General features: G+C 57.2%; 2 protein-coding genes across 3 annotated transcripts in view; both read left to right on the forward strand.

Annotated features, from left to right (window-relative positions):
* The window catches only part of Tas1r1 (taste 1 receptor member 1), a 9,245-nt gene extending 612 nt beyond the window's left edge, over window positions 1-8,633 (forward strand). Inside the window, exons 2-6 of the mRNA XM_023699379.1 lie at window positions 2,255-2,735; window positions 4,809-5,570; window positions 6,404-6,616; window positions 6,747-6,867; window positions 7,693-8,633. Coding sequence (XP_023555147.1) covers window positions 2,255-2,735; window positions 4,809-5,570; window positions 6,404-6,616; window positions 6,747-6,867; window positions 7,693-8,624 — 2,509 coding nt within the window. The 3' untranslated portion in view covers window positions 8,625-8,633. The remainder of the gene's footprint in view (window positions 1-2,254; window positions 2,736-4,808; window positions 5,571-6,403; window positions 6,617-6,746; window positions 6,868-7,692) is intronic.
* A 510-nt stretch (window positions 8,634-9,143) lies between these two features.
* Window positions 9,144-16,253, forward strand: Zbtb48 (zinc finger and BTB domain containing 48). 2 transcript variants are annotated; one of them, XM_023699574.1, is made up of 11 exons: window positions 9,144-9,254; window positions 9,754-10,446; window positions 11,053-11,294; window positions 13,394-13,505; window positions 14,075-14,167; window positions 14,430-14,516; window positions 14,670-14,824; window positions 15,097-15,233; window positions 15,306-15,470; window positions 15,714-15,802; window positions 15,870-16,253. In XM_023699574.1, exons 2-11 carry the CDS (start codon window positions 9,757-9,759, stop codon window positions 16,164-16,166), a joined length of 2,067 nt encoding a protein of 688 aa, XP_023555342.1. In that variant the 5' UTR covers window positions 9,144-9,254; window positions 9,754-9,756; the 3' UTR covers window positions 16,167-16,253. The 2 variants fall into 2 exon arrangements, with proteins under 2 accessions (XP_023555342.1, XP_023555341.1); XM_023699573.1 differs by having other exon boundaries at window positions 9,144-10,446; window positions 15,870-16,212.
* Window positions 16,254-18,481: the final 2,228 nt, after the last annotated feature.

Consider the following 18,481-nt stretch of genomic DNA (forward strand, 5'->3'; position numbering starts at 1 on the left):
CATTTATCTGTTCAATTATAATTTTTTTGTGTATGTTGCTGGAGATCGAGTCCAGGGTCTTGTGCATGCAAGGCAAGAGCTCTACCACAGAGCCACACCCCCAGCCCCAATTATAATCATAAAGAACATGCTTTTCCAAGCCTTTTCCTCACTTACATTTAGTATGTACATATACTAATGGTTTTTACCCAAGACCTAAAAGAAAAAAATATATGTATGAGATTCTTGATTCTTTTCCTTTGCCTTCTTAAAAACAAACTGTATTAAAACAGGTCATGCTACATTTCTTTTTTTTTTTTTTTTTTTTTATTTTTTATTTTTTTTTTTATTTTTTTTTTTGCGTAACCGGGGATTGAACTCAGGTTTTTGGCACTTGCCAGGGAAGTGCTTATTCCACTGAGCCATCTCCCTGGACCCAATGGGCTCACTTTGCAACCCAGGCTGGCCTCAAACTCACTAAGATCCTCCTGCCTCAGCCTCCCAAGTGCTAGGATTGCAGGCATGCACCACCATGCCTGGCTTGATTTTCAAACAAAGGAAAGGGATACTGAAGCAAGGCAGAACTGAGTGGGTCCTTGAGGACAATTCAAAGACTCTCCAAGCAGTAAATTTTCCCAGTTAATTAAGAGAGCTGTCAGATTTCTAACGCTGGCACATTCAATGCTCTGGAATAGAGAGGGTCAGCAGACCATGTCCTCGGCTCCTCAGCTGTGGTATCATCTTTTTTTTTTATTTTAGGGAGAGGTCTACAGGGTGTTCAGGGTCTCACTACTAGATCAGACTCGTAGTGTTTACAGCCTCCCAAGAGCTGGGATTACAGGCTCATGCCGCCATGCCCATTCTCAATTGCCGTCTCAGCACGCCCTGGGGGTGGGGCCAGCATGGCAGGCCCAGGGATCGAACCCCCAGCCCCTGAGCCTGCTTGCAGGCACTTTAATCTGCTGAGCTATTCGGCTGGCCCTTGTGGTGTCATCTTGCCTCACACCCTCGGAATAAGAGCGTTGCCAGCACTGCTGGAGGGCCGTGGCCAGCAACTTCACCCTGCACGGCTGGGCTCCGACAAGTGCCTGTGGACTGCCAAGCCCTGAGGCTTGAGCATGCTGTCAAGCGGGTGGCAAGGTGCCCGGCCCATGTCACGCGCCTGATCCTTGGCTTGGAAGGAAGGTTCTAGGTCTTGATAGAAAAGGGCTAGGCAAGAGAGCTGCAGATAGGGGAGCTGGGGAGAGAAAGTAGGAGCTGGGAAAAAGGATGGTGGCGTGGACAGGAGCAAAGCAGCGCCAGGTAACAGGAGCGTGTCCACACCGAAGGATGCAGCTTCCTCTGAGCAGTGCAGGACAGGAGCGGTGGAAGGGGACGCCAGAGACCATGGGTCGTCAGCATGTCCCTGTGGTGATACAAAGTAGGGGTGACAAGGCACACAGACCCTTGGCATGCTCCCAGGCATCCCTGTAAGAAGCGCTGTTGAGTGGGGAGGCGGGCAGGGTGCTCGTGAATGTCATACATGTGGATGCCCAGGGGACAACACCCAGCACAGTCTTGCCAACCACTGGTCTCCATATGGATGGGAAGGTATTTTGGAGATGCAATCACCCTGTGTCCTCTGCCAGTACACTGACTAGAGCGGGTGACTGACCAGCCACTGTGTGGGTGGGCCTGGCCCAGTCAGTTGAAGAACTTCAGAGACAAAGATGGAGACCTTGGAAAAGAAGAAATCATTTCTTTGGATTCAAGAGTACAACATCAACATGTGCCACTGGGCGTGGTGGCGCATGCCTGTAATCCCAGCCCTGGGGAGGCTGAAAGCAGGAGGATCACTACAAGTCCAAGCTGTGTAGTGACACCCCATACCAAAAAAAAAAAAAAAAAAAAAAAAAAAAAAAATCTGAACATCTGCCAGAGTGTCCAGCCTGCTGGCTCCCCCGAGGAGTCTGGGTTAGTCTGGGTTCTTAGGTGAGCCTGAGGCTTCGGTAGGTCTATCTCTCTCTATCCATTCACGTCCTACTCTGTTTCCCCAGAGAGCTCTAACGTGGGCTTCTTGCTGTAGAATCTCTCTCTTTTGTTGTTGTTGGCTTGTTTCTTTCTGACACAGGGTCTTGCTCCACAGCCCGGGCCCGAACTCCTGCCACAGGGGCCACAGGTGTGTCCCACCATGCCTGTTCACTACAGGGTTTCTGTGCCTTTTGATCCCAAATATGCTCGTCCGAGAGGGGGACGGGAGGCGGCCTCTCTCCAACTTCTGCCTGGCCTCTTCCAGGCCTGTCAGTGCCTCCTGGGACTGTGCAGCTTCAGGATCCGTGCTGAGGGTGTGCTTGCTGAGCCCTGGAAAGATGAGCCCAAAGGCCCCTTTCCAGCCTCAGCCTCCGGGGTGCTGGGGTGCTGGCGACCAGGGACGCCTGGGCCCCTCACTCTTGCCAGGGTCTCCCCACAGGCCTGACAGCTTCAGCGGCCACGGCTACCACCTCTTCCAGGCCATGAGGCTCAGTGTGGAGCAGATAAACAACTCCACGGCCCTGCTACCCAATGTCACCCTGGGGTACGAGCTCTACGATGTGTGCTCTGAGTCAGCCACCATCTACGCAGTGTTGCGTGTGCTGTCCCGGCAAGGGACACCCCAAGTGGAGATCCAAGAGAACCTCTACCGCTATACTCCCAGGGCCATGGCGGTCATCGGGCCTGACAGCACTGACGATGCGGCTACTGCTGCGGCTCTACTGAGTCCCTTCCTGGTGCCCCTGGTAAGCTGGAGCCTCGGCTGGGGCGCTGGCAGACACTGCTGTCCCTTCTGAGGCTGGTCTGACCCCCAGGCCACTGGCAAGACTCTGCTGAGGTCCCCTCTCTAACGATGACTTCCAGTCTCCCCGTATCCACCATTCTGGGGACTCGCTGCCTGCCTCCCGCCCTCTATCCCTCTGTAAGCCCCTCTGTGAGCAGCTGGCCCGCCTCTCCCTGCCCCTGCCCCCTCTCTTCCCTGATGGGCCCTGGCCTCCCTGACCTTCCTGTGTTACACACCAGCTTCTCCAGCTGCTGGCTCCCAGCTCATCTCCACCATGCCTGCTCCTTCTGTGAGCTACAGTACCTTTTAGACTCCCAAGTCCAGGTTAGGAGACAGCTCAGCAGCACAGCACCTGCCAGACAAGCACAAGGTCCTGAGTTTGATTCTCAGTACAAAGAAAAAAAAGGGGGGGCAGGGAGATGGCTCAGTGGAATAAGCGCTTGCCTGGCAGGCACAAGGGCCTGAACCAGTTCCACCAAAAAAAAAAAAAAAAAAAAAAAAAAAAAAAAAAAAAAGAAAGAAAGAAAGAAAGAAAGAGAGAACAACAAAATAAAACACGTTCCTAGACTCCCAAGTCCTGCAAGCGTGTTCCAGGCTTTCTCTGTTTTACATGACTTTTTTTTTTTTTCTTTTTTAAGTATTTTGGTGCAGGGTCTCACTACACAGCTTGGACTAGTAGTGATCCTCCTGTTTTCAGCCTCGCCAGCACTGGGATTACAGGTGTGCACCACCAGGCCTGCTCAGACCTCTGGGGTGGGGGTGGCATGCAGTGCTGGGGATCGAACCCTGGTCCCCGCCCTTGCCTAGGCAGTTGCTTAGCCCACTAAGCTATCTCACTGCCCTCCCCCTTTTTTCTTTCCGTACTGGGGGTTGAACCCAGTGTGTTTGCACCCAGCTACATTCTTCCCACTTTTTTTTTTTGCCAGGGAAGCACTTATTCCACTGAGTCATTTCCCCGGCCCCTCTTCACACTTTTTGAGTCAGGGTCTCACTTCATAGTTCAGGCTGGCCTTGAGCTCACTTTGTAGCCCAGCCTGGCCTCAAACTCACAAAAACCCTCCTGCCAATGGGCTCACTTTGCAACCCAGGCTGGCCTCAAACTCACAAAAACCCTCCTGCCTCAGCCTTAGGAGTGTTGGGATTACAGGCCTCTGCCACCACGCTGGGCTTGGGCTCAAGCTTTCCATCCTCCTGCCTTACCTCTCCCAGAATGCTGGGATGACAGACCTGACCCACCATGCCTAATTTACTTTGCGTGTGACCTCTTAGAAGGCCAATCCTCTTTTTCCCCACACTCCTCTTGGCCCATCCCCTCATCCCTCTCCCTGCCTTCGCCATGGTAATTCTCGTCCTGCCCTTCAGGGGGCGCTATATACCTGCAACCCCACCTTGCCACACTCCTCTCTTGCCCCCTATTTTTGCCTCCGTTACCAAGGCTGCGCTTCCTCCTCAAGTTGCCTGGTCTACGCCTCTCCTCCAGCCCCAGCTTTCACTTCCCCTCCATCGCCCTCCATGCTGCCGATCCCCCACCCCGCCATGACCCCCATCAGGCTGAGAACTCCCTAGCCCTTTCACTTTGTTCCTCAATGAAGTGAGCGACACATTTCCCAGTACGAGTGTGCAAGGGCCACCTCTCCGGGAGCAAGCCCTACTCTCCATGGCTTATGGGATAAAGGACAAGTCCCTCAGCTTGAGAGTTAAGGCCTCCTCGCTGTCCCACTCAGGCAAAGGCCTTTGTCCCAGGTGAAAGTCCCTGTTGGTCCCCAAACACACAATTATGCCTCACTCCTGTGCTCAGAGTAGTAGAGGGTCCCCGTCCCTGATGAATCCAGGAGGTGCAGGACCCCTTCACATTATCCTCAAGGCTGACCCCGCATACCCCCCAGGGATCCCCCTCCTCAGGGGAACCTGCCCACTTCTGGTCTCCTGTGTCAAGGCCAGCTCTCCCAGTCCCTATCCCCACTCACAGGCCTGGGCACTGGGGGCCTTTGGTCATGGTTGCTGCACCTGATCTTACTTAACGGAGGTTCCACAGATCAGCTACGAGGCCAGCAGCACGGCACTCAATGCAAAGCGGCTGTACCCCTCTTTCCTGCGGACCATCCCCAGCGACAGGTACCAGGTGGAGACCCTCGTGCTGCTGCTGCAGAGCTTTGGGTGGGTCTGGGTCTCCCTGGTTGGCAGCTCTGGGGACTATGGGGAGCGCGGGGCACGGGCACTGGAGGACCTGGCCACGGAGCGGGGCATCTGCATCGCTTTCAAGGGCATCGTGTCTTTCTCTGCCCGCGTGGGGGATGAGGAGATGCAGGACATGATGAGCAAGCTGGCCCGGGCCAGGACCACCGTGGTGGTGGTCTTTGCCAGCCGCCAGGTGGCCAGGGTGTTCTTCGGCTCCGTGATCCTGGCCAAGCTGACTGGCAAGGTGTGGATTGCCTCAGAAGACTGGGCCATCTCCACACACATCACCAGCATGTCTGGAATCCGGGGCATTGGGATGGTGCTGGGCGTGGCCATCCAGCAGCGACTTGTCCCAGGCCTGGAGGAATTTGAAAAGGCCTATGCCCGGGGAGACAAGCGGGCCCCAAAGCCTTGTGCCAGGGGCTCCTGGTGCAGCACCAACCAGCTCTGCAGAGAATGCCAAGCCTTCACAGCACACACGACGCCCTCGCTTGGGGCCTTCTCCATGAGTTCTGCCTACAATGTGTACCGGGCGGTGTATGCTGTGGCCCACGGTCTTCATCAGCTCCTGGGCTGTACCTCTGGCTCCTGTTCCAAGGGCCAGGTCTACCCTTGGCAGGTAAGAAAGTTCTAGATCCTTGCATCAGGGATAATAGTCAATTCTGAGGCCCACAGAGGGGGCACTCCAGGATGCCCTTTAAGGCCACTGATTTGAAGGCTATGCCTCAGAAACCAGAGGGGATTAAAAATTGTTTTGTTTTTTTAAGAAGCTCTCTCTAAAAATGTCCTTGGGGGCCGGGGAGATGGCTCAATAGAATAAGCGCTTCCCTGGCAAGCGCAAGGGTCTGAGTTCAATCCCCGGTTCCGGAAAAAAAAAAAAAAAATTAAAAAAAAAAATAAAAATGTCCTTGGTAGCCAGGTGTGGTGGGCCACACCTGTAATCCCAGCGCTTGGGAGGCTGAGGCAGCAGGATCACTATAAATGCAAGGCTGTCTGCACCTATGTCTCCTGCTATTGCTTTTTAACCTTCCTAGAATTAATTTTCTAAAAAATAAAGACATTTTCAGATCTGAAAAATAAATACATAAATAAATTCAAGGCTGGCCTGAGCAGCATAGTGAGTCCAAGAGCAGCCTGAACCATACACAGTGACACCCTGACTCAAACAAAACAAAATAAACAAAGGTGTCCTTTGCTAGAAGTCTTTTCCTAGAAGGATGGATAGGAAAGCCAGAGGCTTCTGAGGGAGGGAGGGGTTCTGAGGAACAGCACCCTTTTTCTTCTCAAAAAAAAATTTTTTTTCTTTTGGTGGTGCTGGGGATTGAACTCTGGACTTTGTGCTTGCCAGGCAAACACTTATGCCCCTCACTGAGCCATATTCTCGGCCTCCCATACCCTCTTTCTGGACCATGTAGAAAGTGGCCTGTGGTGGCTACGCGATGTTTGTTCTAGCTTCTGGAGCAGATCTACAAGGTGAATTTTCTTCTGCACGAGGACGCTGTGGCATTCGACGAGAACACGGACCCCATGAGTAACTATGACGTCATTGCCTGGGACTGGAGTGGGCCCACGTGGACCTTCAGGGTCATCGGCTCCTCCACATGGGCTCCTGTTCAGCTAGTTATAAACAAGAGCAGCATTCGGTGGCATGGAAAGGACAACCAGGTAATAGGGAGACGTGTGATCACTTACCAGGTGGCTTCCATAAGCCTGGAGCTTGGGAATGATGCTTACCCACAGTGGGAAAAGGACCCGCGAGCCATCCCTCGATCGAGAACCCTGTGGTTTCTTACAGGTACCCACATCTGTGTGCACCAGAGACTGTGCCAAAGGGCACCATCGAGTGACTGTGGGTTTCCACCACTGTTGTTTTATGTGTGTTCCCTGTGAGGCCGGGACCTTCCTCAATAAGAGTGGTGAGTGAACAAGGAACAGCAGGTGCAGGACCTTGCTCAGACCCCAGGGGTGGGGGGCCAGGGAGATGGCTCAGTGGAATAAGCGCTTCCCTGGCAAGCGCAAGGGCCTGAGTTCTGCAAAAAAAAAAAAAAAGAAAAAAGAAAAGAAAACAGACCCCAACGGGTGGACACCCAGCTCCAGAACCAAAACCCAAGTCACTGGGCTGCCAGGGAGGTATGGGTTGGTGGACCCCTGTGTCCAGACTGGATTCCGATCAAGTGGGAGAAACAATAGACTGAAAGCCGTAGACCGAGGTGTGTCCTCTCCTAGCGACTGGTCTTGGCACCGCGCCTGCCGGTGTACCTCATCCTGAATTCAACCTCTTCTCCACGTAGTGTTGCCTTGTTACTTACCCATTCGCCTCTAAAGTCTCTTCTGTTACCTGTGCCAAAGACAGCCAGTGCCTTACTGGCTTGGCCAGTAGCGTATCTGCAGCAGAAGCTGTTCAGTGCTTTGTGCACCCAATTACACAAAGTAGAGACCAGACAGGAAATCAGATAGCGAGGGCTGGATTCCGGGACCCACAGAGGATAGTGTGCTCTGGGATGCAGAGACACCCGGAAGATCCTGCTTGCAAACTGCTTTCGGGATCATGAGCCACACAGAGCCGGCCTGTACACCCAGAGTTTGTCATTAAGACAGGCAATTGAGGAAACCCCTGACCTCAGGCTCTGTCACTCTCACTATGCCCTGCAGGTCAAAGTGGTATACCTCTTGGAGCATCAGAAGGCCTGCACAGCCTCGCTCCCCTGCTTCTCAGGAATCTTCTGTGCTATGCCTTTCAGACCTCTACCGCTGCCAGACTTGTGGGAGAGAAGAGTGGTCGCCTGAGGCCAGCCACACATGCTCCCCTCGCACAGTGGCAGTTTTGACCTGGCATGAGCCCATCTCTTGGGTGCTGTGGGCAGCTATCACACTGTTGCTGCTGCTGCTGCTAGGCACTGCGGGTCTGTTTGCCTGGCATCTGAACAGCCCTGTGGTGAAGTCGGCGGGAGGTAGGCTGTGCTTCCTCATGCTGGGGTCCCTGGCAGCAGGCAGCTGCAGCCTCTACAGCTTCTTTGGGGAGCCCACACTACCGGCGTGTCTGCTGCGCCAGGCCCTCTTTTTCCTCAGTTTCACCATCTTCCTGTCCTGCCTGGCAATTCGCTCCTTCCAACTGATCATCATCTTCAAGTTTGCCACCAAGGTGCCCACGTTCTACTATGCCTGGGTCCGAAACCACGGGGCTGGGCGTTTCGTGATGCTCAGCTCAAGTGCTCAGCTGCTCATCTGTCTAACCTGGCTTTCCGTGTGGACGCCACTGCCCACCAGGGAGTACCAGCGCTTTCCCCAGCTAGTGGTGCTAGAGTGCACGGAGGCCAGCTCGCCCGGCTTCCTGTTGGCTTTCACCTACAACGGCCTCCTCTCGGTCATGGCCTTTGCCTGCAGCTACCTGGGCAAGGACCTGCCAGAGAACTACAACGAGGCCAAATGTGTCACCTTCAGCCTGATCCTCAACTTCGTATCCTGGATCACCTTCTTCACCGCGGGTAGCATCTCCCAGGGTCCGAACTTGTCCGTGATCAATGTGCTGGCCGGGCTGACCAGTCTGAGCGGCGGCTTCAGCGGCTATTTTCTCCCCAAATGCTATGTGATCCTCCGCCGCCCGGACCTCAACAACACGGAGCACTTCCAGGCCTCCATCCAAGATTACACTAGCCGCTGCAGCTCCACCTGAGTTGGGGGACACGGCGGGGCAGTAAGCCTCCTGGCTCAAGCAGCTGAAGCCCCACTGGCAAATGGGCCTGCGGGATCCTGTCTTGGACTCATTAAGTGTAAACACTCCAGAAAGCCCCAGGCTGCCAATAAAGTGAAAAGTGTGCTTGCCTTTTAGCATGAGGGAAAGTTTTTCTTTTTCTTTTCTGGGGCGGGGGATTGAACTCGGGCCCTTCCACTTGCAAGCGCTTATTCTACTGAGCAATCTCCCCGGCCCCCAAGCTATCTCCCCAGCCCGTAAGTGTGAGGTTTTACTTCTAGTTTGAACTCAGCGAAGACTCAGATCTGAGCCCTGTTAAGCGTTGCTAGGCAACTCCGGAACGCTAGCCGAGTGGCGCCGCGCTGGAGCCGCCCCGCCCCCTCCAATCCCATTGGCTACTCTCTTAGTCCCCGCCTCCCGGGGCGGTACTAAGAGGAGTACGTTTCAGAGGCGCTCGGCGCTGACCGGCGCGCTCTGGCGTCACTTCCGGCGCGGCGACGGCGGCGTCTCCGCACGGTGGGCCGGGCACGTCGTGCCGGGGTAGTTTGGTCGGTAATTGTGGCAGCGACCCAGCGGTGGCCAGCGCTGCGGGCCCAGGGAATACGGGCTTTGGTGAGGCGGGAACAGGACGCAGGAGTGGGGCTGCGGGCTGCTGAAGCGGCTGACGGGGGGATCGCGGTCGCCTTCTGCCGGCAGCTCGCGATCCGTGGGTGCGGCGTGTGCTCGGCTCACCTGTGCATGGCCGCCGCGCTCCTCCAGTCGGAGTCCCCTGGCTGTGCCCGGAGGCTCATCTCGCGTCTGTCCCGCGCCTCCTTTGGCCAACTTTGATTTTTCCCGCCAGCACCCCCCCTTCTCGCCCCTGTCCTGACCCCGTCCTCCCTCCTGTACCGCACCCCTCTCCCTGGCCCGTCTTATGTACCCTCCCGGGAGGAGGCAGGCTGTCCGTTCCTGCCCCCCGCCTGCGCTCCCGGACCTCGACCCAAGCCCTCGTTCTGACTAGCGTGCTTGAGGAGCGCCCACCTCACCTTTCTCGCAGTTGGAAGCCGGGAACTTGCTCTTGCTTACTTGGCTGGGCTGCCGTGGGTGTCACTTCTGCCTTCCCCTTCTCCAGGCAATGGACGGCTCCTTCGTCCAGCACAGCGTGAGGGTTCTGCAGGAGCTCAACAAGCAGCGGGAGAAGGGACAGTACTGCGACGCCACCCTGGACGTGGGGGGCCTGGTGTTCAAGGCACACTGGAGTGTCCTTGCCTGCTGCAGCCACTTCTTCCAGAGCCTCTATGGGGACGGGTCAGGGGGCAGTGTTGTCCTCCCTGCTGGTTTCGCAGAGATCTTTGGCCTCCTCCTGGACTTTTTCTACACTGGTCACCTTGCCCTCACCTCAGGGAACCGGGATCAGGTGCTCCTGGCAGCCAGGGAGTTGCGAGTGCCAGAGGCCGTGGAGCTGTGCCAGAGCTTCCAGCCCAAAACTTCCGGGGGACTGGCATTGAGTGGCCATAGTGGGCTGGGGAAACCTGCCTCCCGGGACGTGGACAGCCACCTCAAGGAGCCAACGGACTTGGGGGAAGAGGAACGTTCCAGAACTCTGGGCCTGGTTCCCAGGCCTCAGGATCCCAGAGACAGTCACGGCTGCCAGAGGCCTCAGCTAAGTCCCTCTGCTGAGACTGAGAACCCCTCCTTTCTCCGAGGGAAACTCAAGCAGGCTGTGAAGCCTTGTTCCCCAGAGGACAAGGAGCCCGAGGACTGCAAAATGTCCCCAAGGCCCTTCCAGGCAGAAGGTGCTCAGCTGCAGGGCGGGAATAACGAGGTACTGTGCCTAGGGTGCTGGAACTGGGGAGGCAAGATAGGAGGAGGAGCAGATGGTGTTCTGGGGTGATCTGGACCCTAGAATAAATCCGTTGGTGATGCAGGCTTTCTCCAACCTTAGAAAGCCAGTGACCTCAGCTGACTTTTCTATGATCACAGCTATCTGTTGCCACCTTCCTTAGGGATAGAATGGGAAATATCGGGGTTGTAAGAAAATAAATTTTGTAGGGGCCGGGGAGATGGCTCAGTGGAATAAGTGCTTCCCTGGTAAGCACAAGGGCCTGAGTTCAATCCCTGGTTCCTCCAAAAAAAAAAAAAAAAAAAAAAAAAAAAAAAAAAAAAAAAAAAAAAAAAAAAAAAAAAAAGAGTTGTAGGGGTTTCCCTAGGGGTGTGAAATATGACCAGGCTTCCCATTCCTTGTAAATGGTGGCACTTCCTCCCCAAGTCTAAGATTCAGATGTCTGTCCTGGGACTCTGGAATGACCAGTCCCTGAGGAAGGTGCTCACCTGGGTTGGAGATTGGGGTGGGACTAAAGCTGGGTCCCCACAGTCCCTGCCAACTAACTTGGTCGCTCCCCACTCCTTTCTGCTGCCTCTTCTCCTACAGTGGGAAGTGGTGGTTCAGGTTGAGGATGACGGGGATGGCGACTATGTTTCTGAGCCTGAGAGTGTGCTGACCGGGAGGAAGTCAAACGTAATCAGAAAGCCGTGTGCTGCCGGGCCAGCCCTGGGCTCGGGTTCCCTAGCAGTTGAGCCCACTGAGAACAGAAAAGGGACAGCGGTGCCTGTTGAATGCCCCACATGCCATAAAAAGTTCCTCAGCAAATATTACCTAAAAGTCCACAACAGGTAAGCACTCTTGTTTTTCCACCTGCCATTGCCAGTGAGGGGAGAGTCATGTACTCTGCCTTTTTTTTTCCCTCTCCTTTTGAGCTCTATAGGGGCCCCGGCTCTTGTCTCAGATCTGTGTAGTGCCCCGTGCTGCATGCTCGTGGCAGGCAGAGAGTGCCTCCCAGGGTCAGATTCTTCTTCCTCCCTCTCCTACGGTGAGTCTTCGGGTTGAGGATCGGGGTGTGGACACCTCCACAGCAGTCAGAAGCACCGGGGGCTGGCTGCTGCCACAGGGGTGAGAAGGGCCTGTGGGCTGCTGAGCCGGAGCCAAGGCCTGAGCTGAGGCACTTCGGGCTTGGGGCCACGTGGTGCTCCTCAGTGCTGGGCTGGCCGTGTCTCTGTGGGTGTTGGCTCTGGGGTGAATGGAACAGCGCAGACCGTGTATCCGGGCTGAGGATGCATCCCGGTGGAGGAGCAATTGCCAAGCATCCCAGCGCCACCACAGTCGAGTAGGAGTCCGTGTGGCTAGTAAGGCCTCAGATCTGTGTAGTGGGGTGGGTTACGGGGGGCGGGGTGGGTTTGTAAAGCTGCGGTATCCAGGAAGGCAACCTGGGCTACAAAAGTGAGCCTGAACTGCAGAGGGAGACCTTGTCTCCAAACAAACAAAAATCAAGTGAAATTAAGCCAGGCGTGGTAGTACATACTTGTAATCTCTGTGCTGGATCAAGTCAGATGTAGGCAGCTTAATGACTTACTGAAGCCTTGCCTCAAAAAGCTAGGGGCTGGGGAGATGGCTCAGTGGAATAAGCACTTTCCTGGCAAGGGCCTGAGTTCAATCCCCAGTTCCACAAATAAATAAATAGTAAAAAAATTAAGAGATCACCTAGAGATTGTTGGTCAATGTGAAGGCCTTGCTTTCATCCCTGCTGACCTGCAGAATAAAGTGTTAAACATACTAAAGTGAGCTACGTTCAGCTCATCAGCTGCCCTGGCTGCATCTGTGGTGCCCAGTAGCCATGTGGTTCCCCGCTGCTGGGCAGGAGCATTCACTGGTCTGTAGTGTGCCCCCCAGTCCTGTTGCTACCAGCCTAGGACATCGCTAGGTGGTCCCAGGGCACTTTCTTACCAAGCCAGGCTGTGCCACATACCTGTTCTCAGTGATTACCGGAGTTGGACCAGGGTGTGAAACCTGTGTAGCCACACCCGCGCTTGGCCTGGGGCAGCTGTTGTCTGTGAGGCCTTGGGCTGTCCCAATGTGCGCCCTGTCCACATTCTGCCCATACGCTCCAGGCACTTGGCCAGCAGAGCCTGTGCCTTGGCCCTGACACTGGGTGGGGAGTGTTGGCCTTTTGTGCCACTGTAACGGGGACAGTGCTGGTTGACGTAGTGACAGATGATGAGCGAAGCACTTGGCCTCTGGCAGGCTGGGCGAGCTTCCCCAGTGCGCCCCAGGGGCTCTCAGATCAGCATTCATTTAGTTCATTCACATTGTCTGATGGCTGACAGATTCTTACGGTGCTCAGCCAGCAGACAAAGCAGAGATCTCCAAGGAGCACATCTCTGACAGGGCGATGGAGAGAGTTGGTGGGCAGCACGACAGCGCAGTGGATGGGAGAGAAGAAAATAGCGGCGCCCAGGGACGGGGGAGTTCACGGGTGTCAGGCTGCCCCTTTAAATAACCATGGGCTTCAGGGAAGGGAAGAGTCATCCACAGGTGAAAGCCTTCCCCCAGAGACAAGAGGCAGAGTGAAGGCCCTGGACTACGAGCAGGGGCCAGAGCCTGAGCCAGGCTGCCACCTTGCCTCCTAGGCCCTGCCGGGCCTTTTCCCATGTGAACAGGAAGTACTGGAGAGCTGGGAAGCAGATGATGAGGCTGACTTCTCTACGGGGACCCGCAGGTGCTGATGGGGTCCTCAGGACAGGCAGTGGCTTCTGTGGCCCTAGATGCTATCACTGCACTGTGGCTGGTGGGAAGGTGGGGGGCCATCTCTCCAGGGGGCTGCTTGTCAGCCTGTGCTGGCCAGTGCCAAGGTGACCCTGAAAGGCTGGCAGAGCCTCTGGCGTGTTGCTGGGTGCGCAGCCTTGGCCCACACCCCTGTGGCTTCTCCTCCTGGCAGGAAGCACACCGGGGAGAAGCCCTTTGAGTGTCCCAAGTGTGGGAAGTGCTACTTCCGGAAGGAGAACCTCCTGGAGCACGAAGCCCGGAATTGCATGAACCGCTCGGAGCAGGTACTTGGGAGCGGGCCCAGGTATTTGTGGATATGGACGGGTGCAGCCCTGTGTCTTCTGACACCTGGGGAGGGTCCTCAGGAGAGCAGCAGGGCCCTTGGATGTCACGGCCTGTGCACCTTGGTACAGAAGGACGGAGTTCCTGAGAGCAGAAGGGACAAGCCCAGAGGGGCCCTTGGGGAGGCTTTTTGGGGTTGCTTGGCCCAGCCCTACCTTGGGCCTTGGAGCAGGGGTGTTGAGGACGGTTGGGGAGAGCCTCAGGGCACCTCGGTGCCCCTTGCTGCTGTGTGTGGGTACGCTCCGGCTCCACCCTGCCCTCCTCAGAGGCATGTTGGTGGCAGCTGGGGCCAGGGACTGTGGGGGCCCAGAGCCTGAGAAGGGCCTGGCATGCGGTCATGTGCAGTGCTCAGTGGGGGTCAGGCCAGGTGGGTCACATGTCACCCTCTCCTACCCTAGCGCCCCCCACCCCAGGCAGACTTCCCAGCTGCGAGTGGAAACTCCGGCAGAGGCTGCTGCAGCAGGCAGAAGCCCCCGCTGATGCCGGCCCTGCCTGCCCCTCGCACTGCCAGGTCTTCACATGCTCCGTGTGCCAGGAGACCTTCCGCCGGAGAACGGAGCTGCGCGTGCACATGGTGTCGCACACAGGGGAGATGCCCTACAAGGTCAGGCTTGGGGTGGCTGGGACGGTGGGCTGCTGTGGAGGGGTCGCCTGTGCCTTCCTTGATAGCCCTGCAGGCCCCTCCCCCATCCACCCAGTCGGCCTGCGTGCGCGGGGCTGCTGGCCAGCGCCTCCCTTCCGGGCCTCTTCCAGGCCTGTCTCTTCCCGTGGAGGGTAGGCATCACCACCCTCTGCAGACCACACAGGGCCTCGTGCGTCTCTGGCAGGCCAGGCTGCTTGGGGCTGACACAGGGCATGTTTTGCAGTGCTCCTCCTGCTCCCAGCAATTCATGCAGAAGAAGGATTTGCAGAGCCACATGATCAAGCTGCATGGAGCCCCCAAGCCCCACGCAGTAAGTACTGGCTGGGGCCGGGGCTGGTGGGAGCAGACACCCATGGTGGACAGAGGTCCTGCAGTTTCTGGCAGTGGGGCCTGTGGGCTTCCAGGCAGACCCACCCTGCCCTCACCTGGCTCTAGTCCCTCTGCCTCTTCCACCTGTCCACAGTGCCCTACCTGCGCCAAGTGCTTCCTGTCCCGGACTGAGCTACAGCTGCATGAGGCCTTTAAGCACCGTGGCGAGAAGCTGTTCGTGTGTGAGGAGTGCGGGCACCGGGCCTCGAGCCGCAACGGGCTGCAGATGCACATCAAGGCCAAGCACAGGTGCGTCAGCGTCGGCTCTGCTGCTGCGGCGGGGGTGGAGGGCAGCAGCCTTGTGCCTTCAGGAGCGCTTGCTGGGCAGAGTGCCCGGGGAGTGCGGCTCTGCCTACCGAGGAGGGGCGTGTTCCTGCTTGCTGCGCTACCCTGCCTGAGTGGCGGCACTGCCCCACCTGACACTACCCAGGCCCCGCTGCTCTGTGTGCCCTGCGCTGGGGCAGAGTGCAAGGGGCGCTTCCTCCTGTGATGACCTCTGCCATGTGTCCCTGCTTGAACAGGAACGAGCGGCCGTATGTCTGTGAGTTCTGCAGTCACGCCTTCACCCAGAAGGCCAACCTCAACATGCACCTGCGCACACACACAGGGGAGAAGCCCTTCCAGTGCCATCTCTGTGGCAAGACCTTTCGCACCCAAGGTGAGGCCCCTCCCCACCCAGGGCCAGGCCAGGGCCATGAGTGACCCTGCCTGAGCCCGCCTGTGCCCGCAGCCAGCCTGGACAAGCACAACCGCACCCACACAGGCGAGCGACCCTTCAGCTGCGAGTTCTGCGAGCAGCGCTTCACAGAGAAGGGGCCCCTCCTGAGGCACGTGGCCAGCCGCCACCAGGAGGGCCGCCCTCACTTCTGCCAGATCTGTGGCAAGACCTTCAAAGGTACCCGAGGGCTGAGTGGGCTCGGAGGCAGGGCCTCTCCACGTTCCCCAGGCCTGGCCTGCGTGGGGGGGCTGCACAGGGTGGGCTGAGGCTACAGTAGCCCCCAGACTCTGCTGCTCCAGCAGACCCCTCCTGTCTTCTGCGGGCCAGGGGCTCCTGCCCCTTGGGCTACTGGTCTCCCTAGATGGGATTCCTGCCACATTCTCACCTGTCCTGATGCCAGTGGCCCTGTCCCTCCTGCAGCCGTGGAGCAGTTACGTGTGCACGTCAGGAGGCATAAGGGGGTGAGGAAGTTCGAGTGTACAGAGTGTGGCTACAAATTCACACGGCAGGTAAGCAAGACCCCAGGTCCCCCCTTCACTCCCAGTGTGTCCCCACCCTGACCCACATTCTCTCCAGGCCCACCTGCGGAGGCACATGGAGATCCACGACCGTGTGGAGAACTATAACCCACGGCAGCGCAAGCTCCGCAACCTTGTTATTGAGGACGAGAAGGTGGTGGTGGTGGCGCTGCAGCCACCAGCAGAGCTGGAGGTGGGCTCGGCCGAGGTCATTGTGGAGTCCCTAGCCCAGGGCAGCCTGGCCTCCCAGCTGCCCAGCCAGAGACTGTGCACGGAGGAGGGCTTCACTGGCCCAGGCGTCCTGGAGCCCTCGCTCATCATCACGGCTGCTGTCCCCGAGGACTGTGACACATAACCCCCCTCCTCGGAGCCCAGCTCCCAATAAACCTGAGGTTTGGACTTCCTTGTTCCTACCTGTCTGCGCTCTGTTCCTAGTTCACCCAGAGACCCCGCAGGCCGGGGCCTCGGAGAGGTGCCTGTTGGTCCCTACTTGGGCCTCTAGTGCTGCCCGCCCAGTCCTGGGTCCTTGGGGCTCAGCCCCTGCCTCGGGAGACGCTGGCTGGCTGAGCAGAAGGTGGCCGTCCAGCAGCTTTTGAGTCTGGAGTCTTCTGTCTTTTGTTTGGAGTTAGAGCTGGGTTTGCTGGCCACACGGCCCAGTAGAGCTGTTCTAGTGGAGGGAACAGTGGGGTAGAACTCTCTCCCAGGGGCCGGGGAGACAGATCAGTGGCAAGTGCTTCCGTGGCAAGCGCTTCCCTGGCAAGCACAAGGACCTGAATTCAATCCCCTGTTCCGCAAAAAAAAAAAGAACCTCCTCCTAGGCCTCAGAGTCAGCAGGGAGTCAGCAGGGACCAGTGGACTGCTTTCAGGGCCAGGCCCAGGCACCCCCACGCTCCTCCCCGGGGCACATTTAGGTGGCGCTGAGCACATCTGGGAGCCGGGCAGCCTGGTGTGTGGCTCTGGTGCACACCCGCTTAGGGAGCCTTTCCTGGGGGACCTCCCATCTGCGTGGCCAGAAGGCCTGGGGTCAGGTAAGGCAAGGCCTGAAATGCCTGGTGTCCGTAGGTTCTACCACCACGGGTGCTGTGTGTTGTACCAGCGCAGATGGACTGTGTGCAGGTTTTCTTTGAGCTCCTGAATAGCCCTGAGACCAGGGGCAAATCACAGCTTCGTCTTTTTTTCTCCCCTTGGCTTCACTATGCAGCATGGACTTCTGGTGATCCTCCTGTTTTCAGCCTCCCCAGCACTGGGATTACAGGTGTGCACCACCACACCGGTCTCGGTCAGAGGCTCAGCCTGCCCCAAGGCAGGAGCTGGTGCAGCCTCCATTGCCAGGGATCAACCTGCATTGAACCTGGGTCCCTGTGCTGCCTAAGCGGGCACTTAGTGCACTGAGCTATCTCGCTGGCCCTTGGCTCCAGCTCTTCTAAGGGGAATTAGTACTGTGCTTCACAGGCAGGATTAAGTGAATGTCACTGCACAGGGGAGGAACCATGCTGCAAGGTGTGCGGAAAAAATAAAGGGGGAAAAAGGGTTGCACATCTAGCTCAGTGTGACAGCTCCTAGTCCTGCAAAAAAAATAGTCCCCAGAGGGTGGCCCCTTGTGGTGGGCGGGGCTGCAGGAGCAAATACCCAAAGGCCAAACTGCACGGCCACTTCTGGACCAAGTACCTCAGGTCACATGGCATCACCTCAGCCACATCTTGGGAGCAGTCACTGGTCACTCCACAGCTTAAAGAGGGGACACAGAACCCCAACTCCTTGGGATAAGTGTCCAAGAATCTGTGGACACCTTTAAAAACTGCCCCCACCCCCCCGGACTGCGGACTGCAGCAGTGATGAGGAAGGTCCTATGCCCTGTGGCCACAGCCAGGCACCTGGGTCCGTCACCAGAGCCCGCACCCCCACGCTGATGTCCCTGGACATCGAAGCTACAAGCATGCTGGTCTTCGACTCATCCTGTCCATCCCTTTGTTCTCTAAGCAGTACTAGGTCTTGAACCGAGGGTGGATGTACTGAGCTCCAACCCATGTGTGTTGCCAAAGTGTCGTGACACTGAAGGCTGGGCGCCAACTGGCCGTCTGCCCCAGCCTCCTTGCATACCTTGACTATTGGGTGCTCTTTCAATCCCAAAGCCTGGTCCTGACAATGGTGACCTGGGCAGCTCTGGGGCACGGAGGAACACAACCCAGGCCCCATCTGTGTGGCCACCACAGTAGAGCAAGAAGGCTGCCAGGCACGGTGAACAGCGGGAGCCCTGGGCCCCTCCTGAACCAACGCACAAATTGGCACACCGGGATCAGCCTGCCCTCCTGTCTACGTTTCCAGGCCCTTTTTTTTTAAGCCTGGAGCCAGGGATCAGACTCAGGTCCTCATGCTTGCAACTGAGCTATCTCCCCGGCCCCCCGGCCCTTCTGCTCTTGACAGCATTTACCCAACCAGGAGGCGCTGGGTCACTGGACTTGACTCCCAGCACTGCCGCGCCCCAGCCCCGGGAATGGGCAGGGTTCGGGAGCAACCTGGGTGGTGCCTTGAGGCCCCCCCTGCCTGTTTTTTTGGCAGCCCAGACAGGTCACCAGCCTCTTTTCCGACTCACAGCTCTATGGATGGGTGGCGGCTCAGCAGGATTCAAACTCGGGGCTTCCCCAGCCCGCTTGGGTCTTCATAAGATTC

Source organism: Octodon degus, unplaced genomic scaffold (genome assembly GCF_000260255.1).
Source record: "Octodon degus isolate 3935 unplaced genomic scaffold, OctDeg1.0 scaffold00113, whole genome shotgun sequence".
Classification (NCBI taxonomy): Eukaryota; Metazoa; Chordata; class Mammalia; order Rodentia; family Octodontidae; genus Octodon; species Octodon degus.

Bases quoted from the DNA above. Each gene is read 5' to 3' on its own strand.
- Zbtb48 (XM_023699574.1), top strand. From the start codon at position 9,757: ATGGACGGCTCCTTCGTCCAGCACAGCGTGAGGGTTCTGCAGGAGCTC. The intron at 11,295-13,393 runs GTAAGCACTCTT...TCCTCCTGGCAG, and splicing joins TACCTAAAAGTCCACAACAG to GAAGCACACCGGGGAGAAGC. The intron at 14,517-14,669 runs GTAAGTACTGGC...ACCTGTCCACAG, and splicing joins GAGCCCCCAAGCCCCACGCA to TGCCCTACCTGCGCCAAGTG.